At 38.9% G+C, this 25,733-nt stretch overlaps 1 protein-coding gene across 1 annotated transcript in view; it reads right to left on the bottom strand.

The window, feature by feature from the left end:
* SPTAN1 (spectrin alpha, non-erythrocytic 1) overlaps positions 1 to 25,709 on the bottom strand; it is a 53,137-nt gene extending 27,428 nt beyond the window's left edge. The window contains 23 exon segments of the mRNA XM_050907819.1: positions 338 to 486; positions 999 to 1,133; positions 1,509 to 1,601; positions 2,331 to 2,548; positions 3,348 to 3,371; positions 3,374 to 3,469; positions 3,794 to 4,037; positions 4,854 to 5,035; positions 5,173 to 5,377; positions 5,726 to 5,881; positions 6,054 to 6,131; positions 6,591 to 6,701; positions 7,145 to 7,282; positions 8,079 to 8,180; positions 8,742 to 8,877; positions 10,153 to 10,307; positions 10,402 to 10,546; positions 11,293 to 11,426; positions 12,055 to 12,201; positions 13,341 to 13,481; positions 16,001 to 16,126; positions 16,755 to 16,994; positions 25,671 to 25,709. Coding sequence (XP_050763776.1) covers positions 338 to 486; positions 999 to 1,133; positions 1,509 to 1,601; positions 2,331 to 2,548; positions 3,348 to 3,371; positions 3,374 to 3,469; positions 3,794 to 4,037; positions 4,854 to 5,035; positions 5,173 to 5,377; positions 5,726 to 5,881; positions 6,054 to 6,131; positions 6,591 to 6,701; positions 7,145 to 7,282; positions 8,079 to 8,180; positions 8,742 to 8,877; positions 10,153 to 10,307; positions 10,402 to 10,546; positions 11,293 to 11,426; positions 12,055 to 12,201; positions 13,341 to 13,481; positions 16,001 to 16,126; positions 16,755 to 16,991 — 3,152 coding nt within the window. The 5' untranslated portion in view covers positions 16,992 to 16,994; positions 25,671 to 25,709.
* Between the last annotated feature and the right edge of the window lie 24 nt (positions 25,710 to 25,733).

The following is a 25,733-nucleotide window of genomic DNA, read 5'->3' as shown; positions in this document are numbered from 1 at the left end:
TACAAATACAAGAGCTGCTTAGGACAGATATAACTCACAAACAAGTTTAAGTTGTTAGGTACAACAACAAAAGGAACACATAAAATACTGAAGTCAGACAGCAAGTTGAGCTCTAGTGTCATGAGTTTTACAGTTAAAAATGGGAAAAGCAACAAGAAAATCTAGAATAAGAATAAAACAACTGAATATGGTGCCCCTGGTAAAGGAGCCCCTTGTTTTGCTCCAAATAATTACTCCCTAGTGTAAGAGACATCAACCTAAACTTCTGGCATATGTGAGGCAAAGGCCAAGCCAGCAAATGCTGGATGGCTGTCATATCTCATCAGTCAGATCTTACTGGTTGTCAATTTGCTCCTGTCGCAATGCTATGCTGCCTTGCTCTTCCAGGAGATTCTCTCGGGATGCAGACTGGGCAGGATCTAATTTTTTCACATAGGCAGCTGGTACAAATCCCTGACGGTCATTAACTTCAACCTTCCACCAGTCCTGGAAAGGAAAAAAAAAAAAAAAAAAAAAGCAACCACTGTGAGGCAAGCACCAAGCATAAAGTATGCTGAGCAACTGAAAGCTGCAAATTAGAGGCTTCTAGTAACACAAGAAAACCAGTGATGCTCACAACAGTTTGCTCTTTTTATGGAGATCATTTCAAACAAACTGTCTCTTGAAGACATCTAGGTCTTACTTCCATGTCTCCCTTTGTGTTTGGTCAAAAATTCCTCAACAGTAGGGAAATAGTTTTCTCACAGACACATGCCCTATAGCGTATGTTGTTTATCTGACTTAGAAAAGTTGGCAGCCATAGAGGAGTCATGAGAGTGAGCTGAAGAGGTATGCTAAAGTGCTGAATGGGAACATGGATTAAACGTGCAAATTCTTTAACTTCTTTGAATGCTCTTATTTAAAAAAAAAAAAAAAAAAAAAAAAAAAGGCAAAGCTCCGCAGAAGACATAAAAGCAAGCGAGCCAAGCAGCTCAGCAAACCAAAAGGCAAGAGCGTACCTTGTTGGTGCTGTTGAGTAAGGTGAGGATATCTCCCTTTTTCATAGTCACCTCCCGGGGACTCTTCTCTTGGTAATCATAGAGTGCCAGAACAAGCTCTTTTCCAGTTTCATCATCCGTGGGAGCAACTTGTTGCTAACAAAGAAGGAGCACAAGAAAAATGAGTTGTTCCATGTTTATTACAATCAATGTAGTTGTCCTAAAAAATACTTCAGCCTTAGTAAAGCTACTGTAGTGCCTTAAAACGATTCTTGTTGAAATATATGTAAGGCAGATAGACTTATTTTAGGTGCTGTCTGGGCTCAAACTTTGAAAACCAGCACATTGTACTGCTTTCTTCCACTGCAACATAGCTGCCTGTTATGATTATAAAAACAGACCACTAAAATTTTTTTGAGAAAATCAAGTACAGTCTGCAATAAGTTCTCAAAAACAACAACTGTATTAAGCTTTGTCTTTACCTTCTGCTGACCCAAGAATTTTAGCAACATGATTAGCATCTTTCCTTACCCTGCATGACTGGGCCTGTTCCCTTAACGCCTGTATGCTACTGCCGTAAGCGGAAAGATCAGACATCAAAGCTTCATGTTTCTTCAGAAGAGCCTGAAAGCGAAAGATAAAAAACAACATGTACACCTAGCCATTTTACAAATACTAGTCTGCTTAAAATATTATACTTTGGCTCCATACACAGGGAATGTGGGTTTTTCAGAGCTGCCAGTCTTGTGACTCTCATAACTACTTCTATTTATTCACAGGCTAGATAGTAGCCCAAATGCTTCTGGTGCTTTTCCTCTACCTTATCTCAGAAACATTCTTTTGTTGTGACCAGGAATACCATGTATCACTCTGGAAGTAGTGTCAAGTTTGAAAGTATACCTATAAACTGCACTTCATTTTGATGAAATGTCAGTCAGCAGTGCCTGGGACATGGTGTTTGGCCGCAGAATGATACTAGTAAAATAATCCTAGACAAAAAATTACTTCCAGACCAATGAACTGCTGAAAATCAGACTCGCACTGAAATGCAACATTAAATGAGGAATGTGCTGATATTAGTCTCATTATACTTTACAAAAACCCTATTAAAAAGTGAATACAAATGTAAAGTTTCCTCACAATTGGTTTAATATACTGAAGAGCAAAATTTCATGTGCAATAAGACACAGGAAAAACTGTCACCTTTTGACCCTGAGCCAAAATTCAGCTTGATGCAAGAATCTTCTGCTTTTTTTCTTAAGAATCTTGAAATTAGCAGAGCTCCTTTTTTTTTTACCACTGAACAAATCCTTGCTGTGTTTATGCAAAACCGATTCAAACAATCTCAAATACCTCAGCGGAGTCTTCATCTTTTCCATAGTCTGTACTGCCTACAATGGGCTCCTTTTCCCTCATCCAGGATTCTGCCTCATTAGCATCAGCAAAGTACTGCTGAGCTTGCAGGGAATCCTCTAGGTCTTGTCGGCGCTGAGATGCTTTAGCTTTCAGAGAGTCCCATTTTTGGTTTAGCTCATTCAATTTGATTTTCACATCCTCAGCTGCAAAATGTCCTACGTAACAGAAAGAGAGGGAACTGAAGGACTTAAGGAGACATAAATAACATACACTAAAAGATTACTTGTACTTCCTGAAAGTCACAGAAATTAGACCCGTTTAAACCTATGTAGCCTATTCTGACTAGAATAATGAAAGTACAACTCAGCTTGTCCTTTTGCCACAGACTGGAAAACACTGTACCTGTCAATCAAACTGTACTAGGAATATTTGAATGGTTAAGAACAAAACAAGCCACATCATAACATTTCTTCTCAATGATGAAACAGAAGAGGTCATCTCTTTCCAGTGGCAGAGTTTTGGCAACAGACAAATTTTATTTCAGACATGCACTCTGAATCCTGAAATCAGGGAAATTTTTTTTTAGTATTCTGGTGTTAAGAACACCCAGTCAGAAATAAAGATACATACTTATTTAAAAGCAAGAGTGACTCTTACTGTCTTTGTGGAGGATCATCTCTCACATCATGATCGTGTATCTCAGATACAAGCCTTTAATAGATTTAAAAATGGAGACAAAATATCATAGGCACAAAGCTGCTGAATACAGGGCTCTTATGTGTTTGTCAAGACCAGATGGTGATCTGCGAAAATCGTGACAGGTTCCCATCAAGGAATCTGTTTTTATTTTCAGGTGAAAGAATGACCAGAATTTCATCCTGCTAGCAGGTACCTGTCTATTGCTTGGATAAAAACAGGCAGTAATTCTTAATTGTACAGGGCCAGAGGACAAAGTCCAGCACAAAGACTTTTGGATTTCTGAAAGAGAAATAATTAAAAAACATTGAGACATACCCTCTTCCACCATAGCATTTCCTTCTGTGTGACTGCTTTAATGCGAGGCTCATGGCCTGCAATTTCTGCCTGCAAAGCCTGGTGCTTCTTTAGCAGATTTTGGACACCAATTAAGTCCTTGCCTGAAAGGTATAAAATAGTTAATCAGCTAATTCAGAGTCATCAGACTAAACAAAAATTTCAAGGAAGCTGCAACCAGTGCTAGACAAACTTGCAGAATAAGTACTATCACAATGAAGACAGAGCACTATGAAAACTAAGTTACCCATTGGAATCGCAGAAGTAATTAAAAGTTGAAGAACCGTGGGTGATGGCAAATATGTAACTCCAGGCAATGTTAATTACAACAAACATTTCAGAAATTTCCAGGGAATGTTCCATAAAGAGACAAGTTATAACAGAGTAATTCTGACATCTAAATCCTGGAGATATCGGGATGGACCAACCTCTGTTTGTTGAAGCTGCAATAGGTTCTTTTTCCCTAATCCAGGTCTCTTCATCCTCAATGTCACGGAAAAGCTGCTGCAGGCGAAGAGAATCTGCAAGTTTCTGCTTGCGAGCTACCATAGGGTCCTTCAGAGCTTCATAACGAGCTACTAAAGCTTCTTGTTTCTTCTTGATATTGTCAGCATCAAAGTGCCCAGCATCTTGGAACTGGCATGCCTGGATGGTAATGCCATCTATACGATCCTAAAATTAATTCAGCAATAGCATTATGTCAGAATTTCTGTAAGATGGCTGCAGTGACTGAAAACATTTTCAGGTTTTAACTAGTTATATTGTGACAGAAGAAGAGAACCTCAGCTGCACACTGCCAGTGCAATAATTTTGGTAATAATTATATCCTGGATAATATTCAACACATTATGTAAATGTAATTGTTTTTAATCTGTCAATTTCATAAAATAAACAAAAGATTCTTGAAATTACATTAACTTTACAGATGTGCTACTCTAGACGAACCATTTTTCAATTGTTAACAACTGATAATTCCAGTTGTGGGAATCCAGATTTGGTTGATTTTCTTGCTGTGGATTTAATTCCCCTAAAGAGCATTTGCAAACAAAGGAACCATTTGCTGTGAAGTTCTACATTTAAAAACTGATCTGTTCTCCCTCCCCTCTCATTTCTTAGAGCTATATGAAAACAAACTGAACAAGAATAAGCTGTTTGCAAATGGAGAGTCTAAGGGGGAATAATTTCCTATGCAAAGCCCAGCATATCTTTTTAAGGTGGTATTCACAGCACAAAACAATGCTGTGCTGTCAGCAGGTCACAGTATGGAATCATTTTACCTTTTCAAAAAGCTTTCTTCTGTCAAAGTCATGAAGATACTGTTCTCAGAGACATGCAATTTATGTTTCAGCTCAAAATTACTTCTGATAAATAAACTGTAAAGCCCAAAGCTACAAAAATTATGAAAATACAGACCTGCTAAGGTCTCTGGAGTGAATACTTTTGAGTGGGCAAATCTAAAAGGGCAGGAAGAAAAATTATTTCCCTTACCTGATGGGCAGCAACATCTGCCTCTAGCAGGGCATGCTTCTTCTGAAGATTCTGAACATTAGTAAGATCTTTTCCATAATCATCAGAAGCCAAGTGTCCTTCTACTTCATACAGCCACAGCTCAATGTCTTCCACATTGCGATTAAACTGCTGCTGTTGATTGGCTTCACGCAGTTTTATACCTGACCGAGACAGAGTGGCAAGAGAAAAAGAGGAAAAGATGACTTAAGTTTTCCACTTCATTTAACTCACTTCCTGTCTTCTCCCAGCTAAGCTCTCTAGAAAAAGAATTGCCCATATTCTTCTGAGCAAGTCGTACCTTTGAGCTCAGTGGCCTCCAGAAGTTTTTTCCATAAGCTGATAACTTCATTCATGCGAGCTGCCACTTCATCAGATGCATAGTGATTGACATCAATCAACTTCTGGCCAGCTTTCTCCAGTGCATCAATACGACTCTGATTAGCAGAAAGCTCTGCTTCAAAAGCCTGATGTTTCTGAACTTTACCTTGCAAGTTTGATGGATCCTACAGATGGAAGAAAGAAAAAGAACCTTTCAATCCAAAATTAGTATCTATAGGTCTCTGAAGAATTTCTAAATTAGACTACATTCATATACATGCCAAGATGTCACCAGAGGATTTGGTGCCAAAAATATGCCTTAAATCAGAACACTTAAGCTATTGAATAAGCATGATTACAGTATGATGGGAAAATCCCCCTTGCAGTGAGGGAGAAGTTACAATTCCTCCTGTTGCCATTAATAGTGCCTACTATCAGCAACATCTTGGCTGACACCGCTTCACATCATTAGACTGATTACATTAAGTCTGGTATTGCCTTAAAATTACTCTAACATTCGTCTTTGTGTTTACCTTGTACGCCTCATCTGTTGCAGTTTTCATTTTTTCATTAACCCAACTCTTTAGCTCATCAGAGTCTCGGAAAAACTGCTGCAGATGGAAAGAATCTGCCAGTTGAGCACGGCGGTACATAGCTCTTTCATGAAGGGCATTTCGTCGGCTCAGCAGCTGAAAAAAAGTAAAGGTTTTTAAACTCTTCAAGCTTGTAAGAACCACCACTGTGTATCCGTACTTTTGGGAGAGCTCCGCTGACTTATCCTATATTGCAGTCATACCATTTAAAATAATAAAGCAGAAAACGATTTAAAGTCTACAGTCCAAATCTATTTTAGATACTTACAGCATCTCTGCGTGTAGCAACATCATCCATGGCATAATGGTTATTCTGAATCAATTTAGTAGCAAACTCATCTAATGCCTAAAGAGAAAACAGGTTTCCGTTTACTTGGTGTAATAGAAATTGTTTGTGCGAGTTTACTTAGTAGATTAATTCTCAAAAGTTTATCACAGTAAAACTAACAGAAAGCCATTAAGACAGCTATTGCTACACCCTTTTTTATCTGTACCATCATCTTACACGTGGAAGGGTGCAGATTTTTGACAAATCTTCATCCACACGTGTGCTGGCATGATATGCAAGCACTGGGTTACTCAGCTCTCTGAGGCAGCAATCAAGCCCTATCCTATCTTTTCTACTATTTTCCATTTTAGAGACAATACATATAATTTAGAGATACTACATCCCACATAACAGTGGATCATTCTGCAGAGCAAACCCTATCCTTCTCTGTCATCCTCCAGCAGCGTCTCCTCCCCAGTCAAATTCACTTGTTTTATTTCTTGCCCATTTAATGATCACCTAATGTAAATGTCTTACTGTGATTTTCTCCTCTTGGGCACTTAGGGATTTCTCAAAGTCTTCATGCTTCTTTAGAAGAGCCTCCACACTATCCAGAGAATCACCAAGGTCTTCATTCAGCAGAAACGCCTAAAGTAAGGAAACAAACACATTTTTATGTTTCTGTGCTCAGCTGCTCTAAGTCAACTCAAGCATGGTCAGTGATGTTTCCTATTGTATGATATTATTGAAAAGTAAAGCATGATATACTGGGATGGTGTTCCCTGTATGCCTCTAACAGTCAAAGGTTCTGAATAATTCTTTTTAGCTTCTTATTCAAACAGCATTTTTACAAGAGTTAACACACATAAAAGCAATCTCAAGCCAACGTGTCACAACTAATCGTTTCAGCATTAGATGGAAACAGTCATTGTAGCAGCTTGGGCAGTCAGATAAATAACTCTACACAGCACCCTGCTCACTAGTGCACACTTAGTGGCAGCCACTAGTAAATACCAATTGCTTAAGTCTACAGAAGACTAGCCTGAAATGAAAATCAACCATATCTGGAGAGTTCAAAGATATGCACTCACTTCTTGTTTGCTCATCCAGTTGTCCACTTGTTCAGTATCTCTGTAGAAAAGCTGCAGGTCCATGCACTGTTCGTACTGTTGTCTGCGAAGCTCCCATAGCGCTAGCAAGGCAGATCTTTCACCTGAGAGGATGGTCAGCTAATGGATTGGGAAGAGGAATATATAACAATTTTATTTAACAGTCTGGTTCATTTCCATCTCAATGTAAAATCAAGTTGTGACTCTAAAAAAGTGGTTAACACTGAACTGAAAATGACCTCCTGTGTAAAGAATCATTCTCCTGTTACTGACATCATCATCCTCATATAGGGCAAGCCTTTTCTCAGCTTATCAAGCTTGAGTAGTGGCTACAACCTTCTGACTTCAGTCAGAAAACTCCCCTTTTCCAAATTAAAAGATATCTTACAGATATACACAGAGACATTTAACGGACAACTGCTCTTTTTGACTGCAGACCTATTCATAAGAGAAGCTCTTCAGCAAACCATCCTGCGCTCTCAGCCTCTGAAATCTCTTTGGCCCATTCTCACTTATGGCACTTGAACTGTCTGACCAATGTTTCAACATGCAGACTTCATGAGAGGTCCCATTAGTTTGAAAACCAAAAATTTAGAAATACTACATATTTACTGACACTTCTGATAGCAAGCCTAAACTTAGATAAACAGATAACCCATTTTTCTTTTGGAGGAAACATACTAATAGTTCCTAACAGATAGTACTTACAGTCCTAAGAGTTCCTACTAATAGATAGGCAGAAGCAGTCAATTTGAGAATGAAAAGCACACATTACTTAAATACATGAAAAAAGCCCTGTAACCTAGAGGGATGATACTTTGCAGCTTACGATCTTATCAAGAAATGAACTTTTAAAATTAAGGGACACAGAAGAAAGAGATAAAAATTCTTCTAGCAGCTCTTGCTCTCAACTTACCTTTTCTTTAACTTCATCAGAAGCATAGTGCCCAGCAGCAAGCAAAGCCTGGCCAGACTCGTCAGCAGATTTGAAGCTATCTTCATGGGCATCAATTTCTCCCTATGAAAGGGGACGTGAATAAGCCGTTACCAAAATTTATTTTAGAATAGAGTGTCAGAGTATGAAAACTGCTATTGAAAATAACACAGAGACAACAGTCTGGACATGTGAATGATAAACATTCAACTATCTTTAAATACATTACACTTAACATGAAAACGAGAATTAAATGTATTACCTTACAATGCAGATACGGTAAGTATAAATTCATATGTTAAAGTGAAACTAAAGGTTGGTTTTAAGCTGCACTCTTTCTGCTGACTTATAACAACTCCTCATGACGGAGAACTAAAAGTCAGTCCAACTGACTGCTGTCAGGCCTAATTATTTTTTATGAAATATTATCACAAGCATTCTTAAATACTTATTTATTACCGTATATCTACTATCAAGAAACAAAGCAAAAATATTAAATCAGGACAGCAATCTAGTACTGTGTTAGCTGCATGACCAAAGGATTCTAGCGATACAACATCAGCAGTTCTGACTCAGAGGCTGTGTTAGACATACAAATCAGTTGTTGAGGGTTGCTGACTGGACTTGGCTGTATAACCTGTATACCTTATGTTCCTGATGTCTATCTAGAAGGGCTTCTGCTCCAGCCACGTCATTGGCAAGTTCATCAGCATTTATCAGAGCCTTCATCTCAGTCACCCAGCTGGTGAGGTCTCGGAAGTCCGCAAGAAAGCGCTGCAGCCTTCGGAAAGCCAAAGGGAAAAATGGTTGGGAATAATTTGTTTGCATAGTTTCTCCATCCTTACCCCAAAAAAAGGGTTACAAACATAAAAGCTGTTCCTCAGACAGAAACAAAACAAGACAATACCAAAATGCAATCAGGGTATTAAATACCTAAATATGCTCTCAATCAAAAAAAGAAGCCTTTTAAAGTTAGGAAATGCTAGGTTCAAAATCAATTTTTCAAAGACATGTTTTGCATATAACTTATATTGAAAGTAAAAGGAATATTCCTAACTACAAGCCTGTACGTTGAAGACAACAGAAATCAAAAGACAGGTCTGAAGCAGAGTGTTTCAAGATAGCCCACGGGACTGCTTCTGTCACAACCGTAACACAGTGTGTGTGGCGGGGGGAACTGACAGAAAGTTTCAACTGCACATGCCTGAGCCTTAAAACAACAAGCAAATTCACAGGTTCCTTTCAGCATACTTTTACAGTTATTGCCTTTGGCATGTGCTTAACGCTTATCAGCAGAAGTGATCAGTTTCTGTTTCCCTTTTAAATTTGCTGTTAATTGATCTGAAGAGATTATGACAGGGAAGGCAAAGGAAAAATGATTACTTGTGTGGGTCTCCACCACCATAAATCTTGCATCATGGGAAGGAACAAACAGCAGAAAAACAAAACCAGGAAGGATGTAAACTAACCACCATATTAGGATAAGTTTCTTTTTAGTATGGCTTCTCAATAGTGATCTAACAGATTATGTTTCACAGACAACCAGGCTAGTATAGAAACAAGATTGGATGAAGACAAATCCCACAGCAACAAAGCAACTATCACAGAAACAGGTACTTCATTTAATCTAGGACAAGACACCAAGCAATATACCATACTTCAGTCTTCACAGAGAATCGTAAGGACTCCATAGTGAACAGATTTGTAATATGTGTATTAAAAGAACCCTCCAAAACTAAAATATAGTCAGATAATGTACTTCAAAATGCAGATATCAACTCAGATGGGAAAAAAAGCAAATGTCCTAAAACATCAAGGTGTCTATTTTCATAATTAATCCACATCCAGAGAATGACCAAAAGCTGTAAGTATTTATTAATCATATAAATATTTCTTTTACTACAAGAAGTTATTGTAAAATATAATTTGGTGAACAAGACTGTTTCTGAAAACACCAGAAAATTTTGGAAACAGCATCCCTTTCTTCTTCTCCCAAAAACCCTCTGTCAAACTTGAATAAGGAAGAAAGGTCATTTCAGCATGATAGTATTCCTACCTGTAGGAATCATTAAGGCGAGCATGCCTCTCTGCTGCCAGAGTTCGGATCTGTTCCCAGTTGGCAATCAGCTCCTCCCGTTTCACTTGAATTTGAGAAGCATTTATTGGGTGAGACTGCTGCAAACGGTCAGCTTCTGCACAAAGGGCCTTAACCTAAACCCAGTCACAAACAGTCAGTAAGCTTCTAGCCTTTTACAAGCAGGTTACCTCGTTTAAATTGTAGGTAAAATGCATCTCGTATGGGTACCTTATCTTCCAGAGCTGCAAGATCTCTTTCCAGGCCTTCATGCTTACGCAATAAAGCCTGCACACTGGCTAAATCTCTGCCAAAATCGTCCGAGGCCATCAACTGCCCTTTCTCCTTAATCCAGCTGATTGTTTCATCCACATCCCTTCAAAACAAAGCACAAATTGAAAGCTGTCTATCTTGTATGGAAAAAGGAAGAAAGCAGGATGTTTTCCTGTATGTATGCCAGACATACTGGCATACAAACCCATGTATATAGACACTGCATCCAACTACAATCATCCTTTTAAAAAAACAACAAAAAAAAACCCCAAACCAGCAAAACCTAAAAAATTAGACTTATTTTTTTAAATCTCAAAAATCTTTGAAGCGTATTGGCAGGCCATTCTTCAGATGGTGTCACCAGATGCAAACAAGGAATTACAGCACCACTGAGCACCATCACCTAGTAGGTCCATTTCCCACTCTGGACCCTTCTCCAACTTAATTACAGCAGATCTCAAAATGCTGTAGATGGAGATGAGGATAGGAAGACACTACCCAAAGACCCCCAGAACAATTGGACTGACATCCATCTGAGAACCAAACAATACTCCTTTTAGGGCTCATCTAGGACAGAATTGAGGAAAAAAGCCCTCAGAGGAAAGGGAAGCAAAACTGCCACTAGCAGGAATGAACAAAACTGCCAAGTGTTGAAAAGCTAAATCAGAATGACTATTCTAAGGTAATTCTAGAACAACAAGGTCCTCATTCAACAAGTCATGAGGAAGAGTAAAGCAAAAACATAACAGATGACAGTAGCTCTTCTCATACCACTGTATGCAGCTGAATGCATCATTAAACATCCACACAAATATTACATCACTTCAGCAGATCCAGCCAAGATCATACCTGTTGAAGCGCTGAACTTCAGCTGCCCCAAAGAGTTTTCCTTGCCTCTGAAGGGCAAGCCCCTTAAGACGCTGCCAGCTTGCATTTACTTCATCCTGTTTGGACTTTATCAGTTCCTCTTCAGGGTGTTGTTCCTAGCGAGCAAAAAAACCCCGCTATTTTCATATGTTCTGTGGTTTTACATCCATTGACAAAACCTTGAAACATCACTGTTTTTCCAAGAGATCAGTTTATAATTACTGTACTTTCCAGATGATCACTCAATTCAATAGCTTCCCTGAAACCTCAGTGCGTAAACACTCAATACTCTTGTTGTAGTTTAAGCTTCCCTATGTACTAATTAGTCAATGGGAACAGGGCTGTAAACAGCATCTTTTTTCCCTGGAATGCAATACTTCCTGCCCTGCCTCCATCCTTGATCAAGCCCCAGATGACATACCAGAAGAGAAGAGATATTAATCCTGTTTGTCCAAGGGAAATACATTTAATCCCAAATATGACAGTTTCTCTTACTAATCACTACTCTCCACATTTTCAGGAACGTTCTCAGCTGGGGCAGTTACTCAAGCTGTTCAGCAGCAGAACAAGTGACTCAAACGATGACCATTTAAGATTAAGATAGCCAAGTATCTAGGCACATGTAGAGTAAACCTTAAAGATCTGCTACCAAACCAGGGGGGAAAAAGAGGGAGTTGCAGACAAAAGCTTGCTGTGTTATACTGGACTTGCAAAGAGAGATTTTCAACACACATGAATGTTTACCTGGATAAGTTTGCCAGCAAATTGGTTCACTTCATTTACTCTTTCCTCATGAGCTGCAAGGTCTGTCTGGAACTCTTCAAACTTCTTCTGCAAAACCTCAACATGCTCTAAGTCCTGCCCAAGCTCTTCTGAGGTCACTATTGCTTCCTAGCACATCGAGAAAAAAAAGTAAATTTCGGTATACCCTATGGGAAATCACTACTAAAAATCAGGAAGCAAACTGTCCTAATTTTGAATAGGTCAAAGACAGTTACAATCACTGTGTTTAAAGTCAGATTTAAAACTACAGATTTTCCTCCATTAAACTCCACTCCCCGCCATTATTGCAGAAAACATGCAAGATCACTAAGGGTATTATTTTTTCATCTTGCTTGCTCTTATTAATTTTTCAAGTTATTGAATATAACCAATTCTTCTATCATAAGTTTTCTGTTCTGTGCACAACGATCACTATTAGAACAACCTAAATTACTGAAAGAAAATATGCACAGAAAAACCATACTTTTAAAACTACAAAATAATTGCCCATGCTATTTCGGAGTACACACAGTGACTAGAATTCATTTACATTTTTAGATTGTTTATGGGCATTTGCTGTAGGCCTCTGATGCAAGATTTCGTTATGAAAAGTGCACCGTCATATTCAGTAACAGTTATGCAGGGTTTACAGTTTGAACCCACAGCAACACAAAATAGCAAGCCATCATTAAGAAAACCTATATGATCATTTTGTGGCTTTTTTTCTTGATAGTGTGGTTTGTGGTTTGTTTCCTCAGAGTTCAAAGAATCAAGAGCCAACAGTTCTCCTGCAGCTAACGTCCTTACAACGTATATCTAAAGATATTCCAATCATTAAGTAATTATGTACACATTGCTTGCTGGTTAGGCTGGCTACTTTCTATAAACAGATAATTTAGAACATTTATAAAAAACATCTGCTTTTACATGTTGTAGATTTCCTTTACAGGAAACTTGAATTTGATTAGTATGAGAAATACAAAGGTCTCCTCAAAGCAAAGAAAGAATTGATTATGTTTAACTATGCTCTCCAACATGCAGGCTTCCTCCCTTAGTCTAGTACCTTTTTTTTGTGGCTGCAAAAGAAGGAATAGTAGTTTGCATACCTACTGCTTATACAATATGAATAACCTAAATAAAATGTATAGGTGCCTTTAAAAGCTCTCTGTGACTACCCGAACTCCAGCAACTATACGTTGATGGAAAATTTCCATGCACACACATCAAATTTCCCATCAAGAACACAGTAAAGGCAGGTAATAACATACCTTGTCATTGATCCAGTCCAAGACATCTTCACATTCCCGTAAGTATTGCACCAGCTTCTGTGCTTGCAACAATTTGACTCCCTTCTCTCTCATCTTTTCCAACAGCAATTCCCATAGTCGGTGCAGCTCCTGCAGCCGAGTCTAGAACAATAGGATGTTGTTATTAAAAACCTGTATCAGAGAAGATTAGATTTATTCCCTTCCTGACCTTAACAGATTTTTTTTTTCCCAAAATTGTACATCCTAAACCTTACTTTAGAGAAAGGGTGGACAAACCTCATAACAATTTCATCTCCAGTTACTAGTTTTCAAATGATGTAAAGTGATGTAACAACACAAAATTAGAAATTACTGAAGTGAGTATTTACACACTTGTTATTAATTAATGAAGCTATAAAATAGTTATGTTTACATAACTATGAGGTAAACATTTTGATATAAAATTTGATTTAAATTCTATGCTAGTGTCAAGTCAGACCAAAAATTTGCTGCTGTCCTCTTCAAATGTTCCGTCTTTTACATGGAAGTCAACTCCCAATAAGTGAATCTTGTCTTCATTTTGGGATTTATTTTTATTTAAGACAACAAACACATTTTGTTTCAAGTTAAACTTGCGCCACTTTACAGTATTTTAACCATTTCTCTTAGCACTAATCAGTTAATATATTTAGCCAACATAGTCAAGTAACATAATACTGAAATACTAGGAGCAATTATGAGTTTTAATACTGAGTCTCTCTCTGGCTGCACTCTGCCTTTCAAAACTGTTGGGAGCAACCACAAATTTTGTAGACAACTAAAAGAAAAACCACACTCCCACACAGGCACACAACTTGCAAAACAGGAAAGTATCTGCTCCACCCATCATCTATAACGCTTTGCTCATGGAGATCTGAAACTTGAAAGACACGCTAGAGAAGCTTTTGAACATCTAGCATGGGTGGATACCCATTTAATCCATTTAGACAGTTCAGTTAGGTAGGTTTCAAGTGAGGAAAGAGCTCACACTACTCTATTTCCCAGCACTGCCCAAAAGGATAGCGCAAATTGTCAACCAAGGAAGAAAGAAGACATTGCAAAAAGAAGTTGCAGTGCACAGCCAAAAGTTTCACCTACTCGTATGTGGAACCCAACTTGGGTAGCCGTTACTATTGGGCGCTGTGCAGTCCGGTATGGCGTGAAAGACTGAACCATTAAAAGGCAAATTACCACTCCAAACAGAACACAAATAACAACTTATACTGAGCAGCTAAGACACAGTATTACTTAAGATCACCCAACTGCAAAGCATTTTTTTTTTCCTATGTGCGGTAAAGATTATACAATCACAACGAGATTTCTAAAATAATCATTACCTTAGGTTTTTGTTATTATATAATGTATAAAAAAAATTCTGCTTTTCTTAGTCATCATCTTTTCTTAGTTACAATGAAATAATGAACATACCAGTTAAGTTTGATAATCACTACAAAAACATCACAAGAGTTCTCCTTTTGAAAAGTTGTAACAACTCACATCCAAATTTTATAAAGGAAAAAGCTTTAAACAACTTCTTTGCATTAAAGAAAAATGCAGCCATAACCAGCACTGAAACAAGTGAGGCCCAGAAACAGCAGATTTAACAAAAGGAGTCCTAGAGAAGAAGCTGGTATGTAGAACAAAAATAAGTGTTTACTGGTGGGTTATGTGCATATTATGTGTGTGCACATGTGTGTGGGAGTAAGAGAGAAAACACTAACATAATCAGAGAAAAATGAGAATACATATGAGAAGGAGTAAAAGACAACTATCAAGTCATTACGTAAAATTTACAGTTTGCTCAGACTTTTAAAAACATTGATAATCACTTAAATACTGTCAAATGTAAACCTATCTAGTGCAGCAGCAAAGATTTTAAAAATACATTTGTCATTGCATTACATAGGTTGGGAGATGTAGAGAGAAAGGAAAAAAAACAACAGTAGATCTCAGAAAAGGATCTGGAGAAAGCTTACTGCTTGTTATTGAGGAAGCAGCTGTCCTAAGAGATGTTTGCTGCCAGATAAACAGAGCAGACAGAGCACTGTATTTGGGGCTCACAGAAAAAGCCGTGGAACGCAAATTCAAAGAGATTCGAACGTACGGCCACTACAACTTAACCAGAAAGTAAAGATCGCTAGAGACCTGATCTGAGCCAGAGCACACAGAACTCAGATGTCTGAAGTTTACTGGTATGGTTGCTTGTGTTACTTATAATTATTATTGCAGAAAATTAAAATGTTATATATAAGCAAAAAATGAGTGGTCAACATCCCCGACACCAGGCCTTGTGAATTTGCTGCTTCTTGATATTGTGCCATTTTGGGAAGAACCACAAGTATAAATAATCATTTGCCTTGTGACATCTTTTAATTACTGATGATTTTCCAGTCCAAGCTCCTGGACTCCACCGGCAGATAGTTCACACCTCAGAACTGGATCCAAGAAAAGATATGAGCTGGGTGCTCATGAAAGAGAAAAATATCCATAAACTTTACAAATACAAATTCTCTTGTGATTTCACTAATCAAATACCTGTAGAATTTTAAAAAGTGTTTTAGAATATAGAGTTATCTGTGCAATCTGTACAAAGTGTTTAAGGAAGAGCCTGTAAGAGGCAAAAAAAAAGTTTTAAAACTCACTCTTATGGTTTCAGATGCAAAATGGCCTTCATTAATCATCTGATTTCCAGTTTCATCCAGTTTAATGATAGCCCCTGAATTGGCCTGCACTTCAGCTTCAAAGGCTTGGTGCTTCTGCAGCTTCCCCTACAAGTAAAACATCAAAGAACGTGACTAAGATTTGGTGCACAGCCCTCCTCCACATTTCCCAGCATCAAGATTTTTAGTGTATTTTATGCATATTCAGTACCGACAAACAAACAATAAAATAGCACAGTTGAAATCACAGCTGTATCATATGTTTCACGGGTGGATTCAAACATCCCAATTTTAGTTATTTCATTACTGTGTTTGCTCTTGTACACCCGAGTGTTCAAATATCTGAGAACCCATCAGCTAGTTCCACCCACAGAAGTTTATTTTCTACAAGTATCTTTTTTTGTGGAAACACTAAGAGTTAATTCACGTTTATTTACAGAGCCAAGGCGTCCAACAAATGCTAGGATTAAACAAAGCTGGGTTTACACTACATTACATTGAGTAACTTTTTCTATGCTGATTTAGCATCTAATCCATTATTAGAAATATTCCAATTATATCAGCAAAGAAACCAGGCTTTTGAAGAACACTTTGCAAGGCCGCGGGTATTTGCATCCATCTTTCTTCACCACTCTCAGATCAAGTTACATTTATGCATTTGTTCTGTCTATCCCAGTTGACCTGGTAAGCCCTAAAATTAATAGTACAGGAAACATAAAATGGCAGTAGGACTTGCCTGTAAATTGCTTGGGTCTTTGTAATTTTCATCAGATGCTATCTGCAGTTTCTCTTGGATCCATTTTTCAAGCTCATCTGCATCACGCTGGAAAAACTGGAATCGATAGGAATCTTCAAGTTTTTGGCGCCTTAGAGAAGATAGTTCCTTGAACCTGTGGTAACGGTCCAAAACTTGTTGACGCCTTTCTTGGATATCTTCTGCTGTTTCCAACACTTTTACACCACTTGGATCCATTTTCTGAAAGCCAAAAAAAATACATTTTGTTTGTATTGTAAAACAATGGTAGGGTAGGAAGAGATGCATGAAAGAAAAGCCTGCTTTTTTAAACTCGCATGTGGTTTATTTACAGTCTTACTCTGTGTGTGCAGGTATGCATATAAAATACAAATATTATACATATAAATAAATAAAAGCATACTTCTAGCAGAAAATAATGGGAAAGGAATATTTACAAAGACATTTAACATCTACTTGTTTTGGAAAAATATGGCTGCAGTCACATAAAGGCCATGTCATCTCGACCTGTAGCATGCAAGTGTCTAATACAAATGTTAAAAATGTGCTTCTGTGCACATATATATGTAGATATATAGACATAAAATGTTTCTTGTACAACATATAAAATCTGGAAACATTTTCTTTAAAATACTCAATATAGATAAACTAAAGTAAGAATATTACTGTTCTTTAAACAACAGCTAACTGGTCCACATATATCTATATTTATTATACATACATATATATACACACACATCTCTGTGTGTGATGCATCTCCTCTCTGTTCTCTCAGACAACTAAAAAAAGTTACAAACCCACGCTGCCACTCCCTATATCACCTTTCAAAAGCCAATACAGAGGCTCACAGTGCTTCATAGATCTGACCGTAGACAAGTAAGTCAAGGAGCATTTGGTATAACTAGTGATCTTGCTCTGACTGCTTGGACTGAAAATCCTTGTACACTACTTTATATACTAAAACCTGTTATTGTTACCACAGACAGCAAAGAACTGACTACTGTTCTGCTTTATCTTTCTATTAAAGTTGGGATAACTTTTAATTCTCATTTCCTAAACTTTCAAAAAGCAATTTGATTTTCAGTAAGAAATCTGTGCATTAGAACAGAACTGTAACACATATTAAAAAAGCAGTATCATTATTGTCATCAGAGTTTGGATATTTACCCACTTATTTGACAACTCACTCTGCATATCAAGAAGCTGTTGCAACAAACATTCTGTGCTTGAACAATTATGCAATTAATGTCTTGATGTACAAGTGTTTACATGTATAGCTCACTTAATTTTATTATAAATTCTGTAAGCATCAAGCTAAATGTACTTCTCATCAATCCTATCAAAGATAGGGAAGAAACCCAATCTACCACTGCATACTAAAAGACACAGGCAATCTCTTAAAATACGTTGTTAAATATTAAATTGTTATTTAGTCATTAGTTAGCTGCATGCTTTAATTAGACAAGTATCTTGCATAATTGTATGAAAAACTCCACAGGTTGGAAAGTGATCTATATGGCCATGTTTTCTGTTTGGTTTCCAAGCACTTGTAAAGGGACCATCTGACAGAAAGCAACATATGGGGGCGAATTCACACATTCCCGAGCTCTCTTCCAACAGTCCCACCCTGCAAGAGGACAGCCATTTCAGCAGCAGTTGTTATTCCCGTGAACTCTGAGCCCCAACTGCATTGCGGCAGTTTAAGGAAGGAAAGAAAATTCAGCTTTGCTTTTTCTTCCAGGCCTGGGCATTTCACTCATTACTGTCAAAAGAGGGCAAGGAAAAAAAAACCACAACCCACCAGTCTGTGTAGACTGTATTATATAAATGAAGTCCAGGTTTCACCTGGCAGTGGTACCAAAGGCTCCACTTGATTATTGTATCTGAGTATTAAAAGATCAAAACCCTGAACATAACTTGAGCTTAACTACAGACCTGTTTTCCCAAGAAAGCAGTTGTTTTTTCAAGCCCTGTTTCAAACAGCCTTTTCCCTCCAGGAGAGCAAGTTATTGCTAAAAACTTCTTTTCCTGTGCTGTCACACTGTGTTTCAATTCTGACAATGCTTCTTTTAAACTCACTTGTGTTCAGGAATAACAAAGTTGCAGTTAGTCTAAATGTACTGCACCACTGTAGCCTGTCTCTCTGCTGATTCTGGTTACGGGCATTACCAGGAGAAAATGAAATCCTAGTTAATCTTTGGAACACTGTACAGTCTTTTGCCGTCAACTTGTATTTCAGTATTAGAAATAACCTCCACAGCCCAAGTGATTTTAGATCACTTTAAATTATTTAAATTATTAAATTATGCAAATAACTAAATTATGTAAATTACTTTTACATTTTTAAAAACCAAATATGAGACCTCCTGTAATTTAGCCTCATAGCTGGTTTGCCTCTCACCACACAAGTCATGCAATCTGGCTCATCTTTTTGCTGGAATTCGTTAAAAGAAAGGCTCCTTTTATAACTACAGTAAGTCGAGCTAGTCAATTGTAAAAGAAGTGCTTTGGTCTAGCAATAATAGACTGTTCTTTCCTGCAGCTGACGTCAGCAAGTCTGTGCTCTGCCAGAGCGCGATCAGCAGTCACTGGGGAGCTCTGAACTCAAAAGTCATCGATGCTGCAGAATGATGCAGTCTACCTCCGATGTTTTCACGCTCGAACTGCAGTACCCCCCTTGAATACGAAGCAGTTCTCCAAGGTGTTTCTAAACCTTCTTGGTTCAACTACATCATTCAAAGGCATCTAGGATACTCCTCTGCACCCTTAGCAAGAGAACCGCCAACAAGAAGTTGCTCTTTATGCTTTTAATGTGAAAAACATAGCTTATATTGGGATGCACACAAATGCCCAGCCTGACCCCCGATAACCGTCCTCGACCCCGGCACTGTATACAGAGACAACATTCCCCACATCGCTGCTGCCTTCGGCCCCTCCCGGCACTGCCTGCGCCGGCTGATAAGGTCAGGCAGAGAGAACCTTCCAGGCGGTGCAGGCAGGAGGAATGGCACCAGCCGGCTCCTGCTTAGAGCCTCAGCCTTCCAGACAGCCAAGGCAGGCGTCATCGCAAAGATGTCCCCAACCAGCGGATCTTAACCATCCTGAAGGCATTTGCCACTGTACTGTTACGCTGTAAGACTAATTTTAGAGAGTCACTTGTCAGCTTATGTCTAACTAAAAAAGTAATCAGAAATGCTTCTTCGCACAGTACCATTGCGGTGGTATTTAAAAAAAAAAAAAAGCCAACAAAAAGAAGTAGTAAATTTAAGACAAAAAAAAACCAAAACAAACTTATTACTCTCATCCTTCAATCTAAAATGATTAGCCTTCCCAGATGATACAAATTATACAAAGGGTACACTAAAATTTGCATGGGAATATACAGCTGCAGACATTTACAGACACCGCAGTGCAACAACAATGTCAGCAACATCATTCAAGTTCGGGAAACAGCGGTAACGAGGTGGGTTAAACAGGAATTACAGTGGTGCCACCGGGGCTGACACACATAAGAGCTGTCAGCATTTCCCTTACCAAAACATGTTTTCAGGGATTTAAAAACTCGAATGTAAAATACATTCAGTGCTATACAGAAGATTTTAGCGTGTTTTTAAAAACAATTACATGAAGCTTAAAGAATTAAGCTCCTTTGCCTGAAAAGCAATCAGATATCAGTATATAAAGATCACTATCTTAAGATGTAGTAAAATAATTACTTTCTCTTAAGACAAGTCCTGATGTGAGTTACATATATTCAGCATACATGACCCTAGTAGTAGCCTGTAATACGAGTACTTTCCCTACCAAAACACTCCCTGGTTCCCAAGTATGCACACATGAGCAGCTTGATGCATTTTTTTGCATTCATCAATATTACGCATCCTAAATCTTGTCAAAAGAACATTTAACTGATATTGGCTACTCCCTCCTGCCTCCCTCTTGGGGGACGGGAATGGATTGCTGATCTTTCTTCTTTAAGAAAAAAAAATTGAATTCTAATATTGGATGTGAAAATAACCTTCAAAAGGAAAGGACAGAGGAAAAAAAAAAAACCCGTACGTTTTTTACAACTTTCATTTCTCCCATTCACAGCTTCCTCAAAACGCTAGGGAAGTAGTAAGCCACTATGTAGGTCTCAAACACAAAAACACCACGACTGCCTAGTTTAGTGCTAAGTTAGTATGTATTAGTACTGCAGGTAAATAAAAGAGAATCCTGAAAAGTATGCACAGCACTGGCTCCTGCTCCTGTGAAAGGAACTGCATGAGCATATTGTGTTACAAAGAAGTAACTGAAGGATGTCATATCATATACCCTATACTAGAGATTTAAAACACTATTGACACAAAATTAATGCCCGGTCATTCAGTTTGTTATGAATTTAAATCTACAAAATAAAGAAATTTTAAGGGTGGACTATGTGCAGCAGAACCCTGCATCCAAATACTCCTGGTTGCTGTTAAGGAAGGTCACCTACAGCCTCAAACCTCTACAAATTCCAAGCCAGAAAAATAAGTCAAGTGCTGCAGTACAAAAAACCAAGATGTGATGAATGCCATGATAGACTTAGATTAAGACATAGATGTCTTAATGCCATAGACTCATGCAGACTAACCACAGCGCAGGTAAAATTAAACAAGCCCCCAAATTTAAGTAGGTATTACAGGGACACAAGAAACTGTAGCATTAAAAGAAAAAAGAAAGGTAAATTGTTTGAATTAAAGCAGGCTGCAAAGCCAGTGATTTAGGCTGATTAGAGGCTTTGGGCACAGCCTTAACTATGCACTTTTGAAATATGGATTACAATTAAAGACCTGTTCATTTTTAGGCATTGAGTCTTAGAATTTTAACTCCACTATTCAAATAAGAGCAGCTGAATTGCCCATCTGAATTCGGTGCCTTTATGTACAAGGGGTTTTTTGGCTTTGTTTTTTTTTATTATCACCACAGACCTTTGATACAACTATGCAGTGCTGGCAAGGACCGCACTCTGCCGAGACTCCTGAGAAAGCAAATTACCTTGACTGCATTGCAGAAATGCAGAGTTTACAGGTAACGTGATATTATATAATTAACCTCAGCATTTTCCATTCCCATTTGTTATCTTTTCATTGTAATTTTAATTGCAGTATAAACATTTACATTACTATCATTTCCAAATAAAATCTAGTTGCTTGTCTTACCCAGCTGAAGTTTGGTCCATACATTCTATTTATTTTACCATCACTGAACAGAAAGCAACACAGATGTATAAACAGTTACACCACAACAATACAAGGATTATAAATTTGTGCAAGTGGATGGAACAGGAACCAAAGCCAACTTCAAATGCATAATGTTCTACAGTGTAAATCTTATCACGATTGATTTTTAGACGCTGTAAGTAAAAAGATAATGCTCAAGTACTTTTTAAAACAAAAATCTCTTAGAAAATTAATCCACATCAAAACTCGATCGTACTGAACTATAACAACTATAAAATGTTCACACATCATGCATCACAGACAGAAATTAGGAAATTCGAAGTATTAAATGAAAGGCAGATCAGACTCAACACTGAAGTACAAATAAAGCACCTGCTATATATAAAAAACTCTCAAACGAGTGGCTTTTTGTTACAAATAGGTCACTGCAATAAAGGCAGGCAAGTATGGCGATGACACTTCATGCATTATGTAAAAATACCTGGACTTTGACTTTACGAAACGATGACAACATGATGGAGGAATGTAGAGTCTAAAAGGGAGGGGGAAATCAAGATAACATTCATCTAATGACTAACATAAGGACATGGCTTAATTCTTTTTCTTCCCTTCCCCCCCCCCCCCATACATATTCTGTCACAGTACATGTTTCATACTTTCCTTTTGGTTCCTTGCCACATACAACAATTTGGCGTTATTGTTATGCAAGCTATTGCGAGCGACAGACCTCCCCATGCAAAAAAGGTTACAAATATCATCAGGAAAACTTAATTTGGTATGTACCAACCTTTCCAGTTAGTTAAAAAAAAAAAAACGAAAAACACCCTACCATAATCTGAAGGTCAAAATGGAAAGTAAAGTAAGTTATCTGGACTTGGCAAATGACACTTCTTGCTACAGCATAATCAAGTGTGGTGGCTTAATTTAAAGACACAAACTCAATAAGAACATTTTGACTATACATATCTACAAAGATGTTTACTTTCAATTACCGCAGTAAAAAAATGGACAAGTAGCAGTTGCAACAGAAGGTATTTTTTGAGGTGGCTAATTATGTAGCTGTTAAGCGTATCTAACCCACTGAATTTTTAGCTGAAAATTTCCTTGCCTCCCCTAATCCTACATTTTCCCCATGAGTATGCTGCAATCCCTGAAGCAGTTCATGGACAACCGCAGTTATGTGCCTTTGTGCCTGCTGAAGCCAGCGCATATCTCTTGTGGCATTTGCATAGCTTAATGTGTATCAGTTGCAGCAGCGAGAAGGCAGCTTGCCACTCCATTCGATCCATGGTCAGCTATGGGAGCACAATACTGGACTACGCTTGGCAATCTCCATCCACAGCATCTGCAGTCTGCTCCACCCCATTTTTCTGCTGCCTACACTCCAGGGACAAATGGAAAAAACAAACTCCCACACTATACTAACATGCAGCGGAGAAAAGGGAGGAGGAATTCATATTATTTCCTCCAATACAGGGGAAGCAATTAGTTTCCCCCAAAAAGCAATGTATTTATGAATAAAACAATTACAACCCCATAAATACATTAAGTAGACAAAAATAAGGCAGCAAAGATACTAAGTTATTTGCATTAAATTACTAAGGTTAGCTATAAATGTAATAGTTGAGAAATAGGAATTTCACACCAAGACATACCACCCTGTCTCAAGAGATTTAAGGCTTCTCCTACCTTTCTTCCGTGCAGGAGAAAAATGTGTAAAAAACACTTAAAAGACAGTCTTTGACATTCAACATTTTTGTTATTGTTGCCACCTTTTGTTATTTAAAAAAAAAAAAAAAACCAACCCACAAATATATTTGCTAACTTCATCAACTACAGATCTCATAGAAGCATAACATCTAAATCTGATTTTAAAATAAAATGTCTATTTCAATGCAACCAGTACAGATGTATTTTTTTTTCCAACAGGAATGGAAATAAATTAATTCTTGTGAACAATGTAACCTGCTATCTTGGTTCAAGTATTTTCCACAGCTTAACGATTCCATTACTACAGTTACAGATCCTGCACGTAATGCAGCAGAAAGCATCCCATTTTCAATCTTTTGTTCATTATTTTCTCTGCACAATTTGTAAGTAAGGACAAATGAAGATTTCATGGAAGAACTCACTGCTAGTTGCATTTAAATGCATAAAAATCCCGCAGTGGGATTTAATATTTGTTTTGAACAAATCTGAATCCCTGACCAAGGCCTTTCAGTGAATACAGTCATTGGAATCTTCTGGCACTTTGCTGAAAACAAAATGCCAAAAGAAAATGGATTATTTTTTTTCCAGAAAGATACAGAACCATTTCAGGCTGAGTTGGATTTTTTGTTGGGTTTTTTTTTTTTCCCCCTAACGTGTTCATTTGCCATCTCCAGACAACTGCTCTTCAGAATCTGTTTAAATATGTATGAAAGACTGCTCAATAGTCACGTACATTTTAGACTGGAACACGTAGCTGTTTTATGACAAAATAGCTACTAAAAATCCTAAGCAGTCAACACTGACCTGCTGAAAAAACATACAGCGATAATTGCTTATGCTTTTCCTTAAATATCAGGGCAAATGATTACCCTATCGGTACATATTTATGATCTAGCAACATAGATTTATATCACTGTGACCAGATAAGGTGTATGCAGGCAACGCACTGAGAAAAACTTGACTGTCATTACTTTATGTTAAATTAAAAAAAAAAAAAAAATTTAATCGGGGAGGAAAAAATCCTGATTCTTTTACAAAGGAAACCGTAGTGCTTGACCTATGTACCAAAATGACACATATATGAAAGGAACACAGGTTGGGAGGATTTCTTTTAAATGTCTTCCTGCTTGGCTGGACAACTCTGTTGTGCATGCTATTGACGCGTTCGTCATTTCACAGAGATATCTAGCTCCTTGAGGAAATGGTTCTCCAGCCATCACTGCATACCCAGCCCCTCGATCGCTCTCTTTTCTTCTCTCCCCTCACACACACTCTTCGCTGCATCTCCTGACCTTGGACAGGGCTGGGCTGGTGAGAGCTGAGGGAAGCCATTGCTGCACAATGAATCCCCTCCGCCGGGTTACCGCAGAGCGCCAGGTTCTCCATCTCCCCCCCGGGATTTCTCCTCAGGGCGGGAGGCACGGTTTTACCGCAAACCTTACGGGACAGGGGCGAACAGAAGGGCGGGCAAGGCGGGGGCCTCTCGCTCTGCCCGCAGCGACGGAGATTCGCTGTCACTGTTATTTACCCGCCTGTTTATCCCCTCCCCAGAGCTCTGAATGAAATTCCTGCCGCGGGTCGAGGCTGCCCAGGGCGGATCCCGCCGCTCCTTGCCCGCCTGCCCTTTAATCCGCGCCGCGCCCGGGGCTGCTCCCCCGCCCTCTCCTCTCCTCCCCTCCCCCGAGGGCCGCGGAGAGACCCCGGGCGCCGCCGCGGCCCGGCTCTGCGGCCGCGGCTGCCCGCGATAAAAAAACCCACAGCAGCAGCCGCGGCCGCCGGGGAGGGCAAGAGCGAGCGGTAGCCGAGGCGCCGCGGGGAGCCCCCAGAGGCAGGGCCGGCCTCAGCCTCCCCCGCGGCTGAGGGGAGCGCGCACCCGTACACCTGTCTCCGCAGCGGCAGAAGGCGGAGCGGGTGTGTGTGGGGGCGGATGAAGGCGAGCGCGTCCCCCGCAGCGAGCTCAGCGCCCTCCCGCCCGCCGCCTCACCGGGTGTCGGTGCGCAGATCTCCCCCGCCGGCTCCGCGCCCTTCGCCACGGACACCGTGCGCC

This window comes from Gymnogyps californianus, chromosome 18 (assembly GCF_018139145.2).
Source record: "Gymnogyps californianus isolate 813 chromosome 18, ASM1813914v2, whole genome shotgun sequence".
In the NCBI taxonomy this organism is placed as follows: Eukaryota; Metazoa; Chordata; class Aves; order Accipitriformes; family Cathartidae; genus Gymnogyps; species Gymnogyps californianus.
Note: the sequence above shows the minus strand (reverse complement) of the source record. Positions and strands in the feature narration are given on the sequence as shown.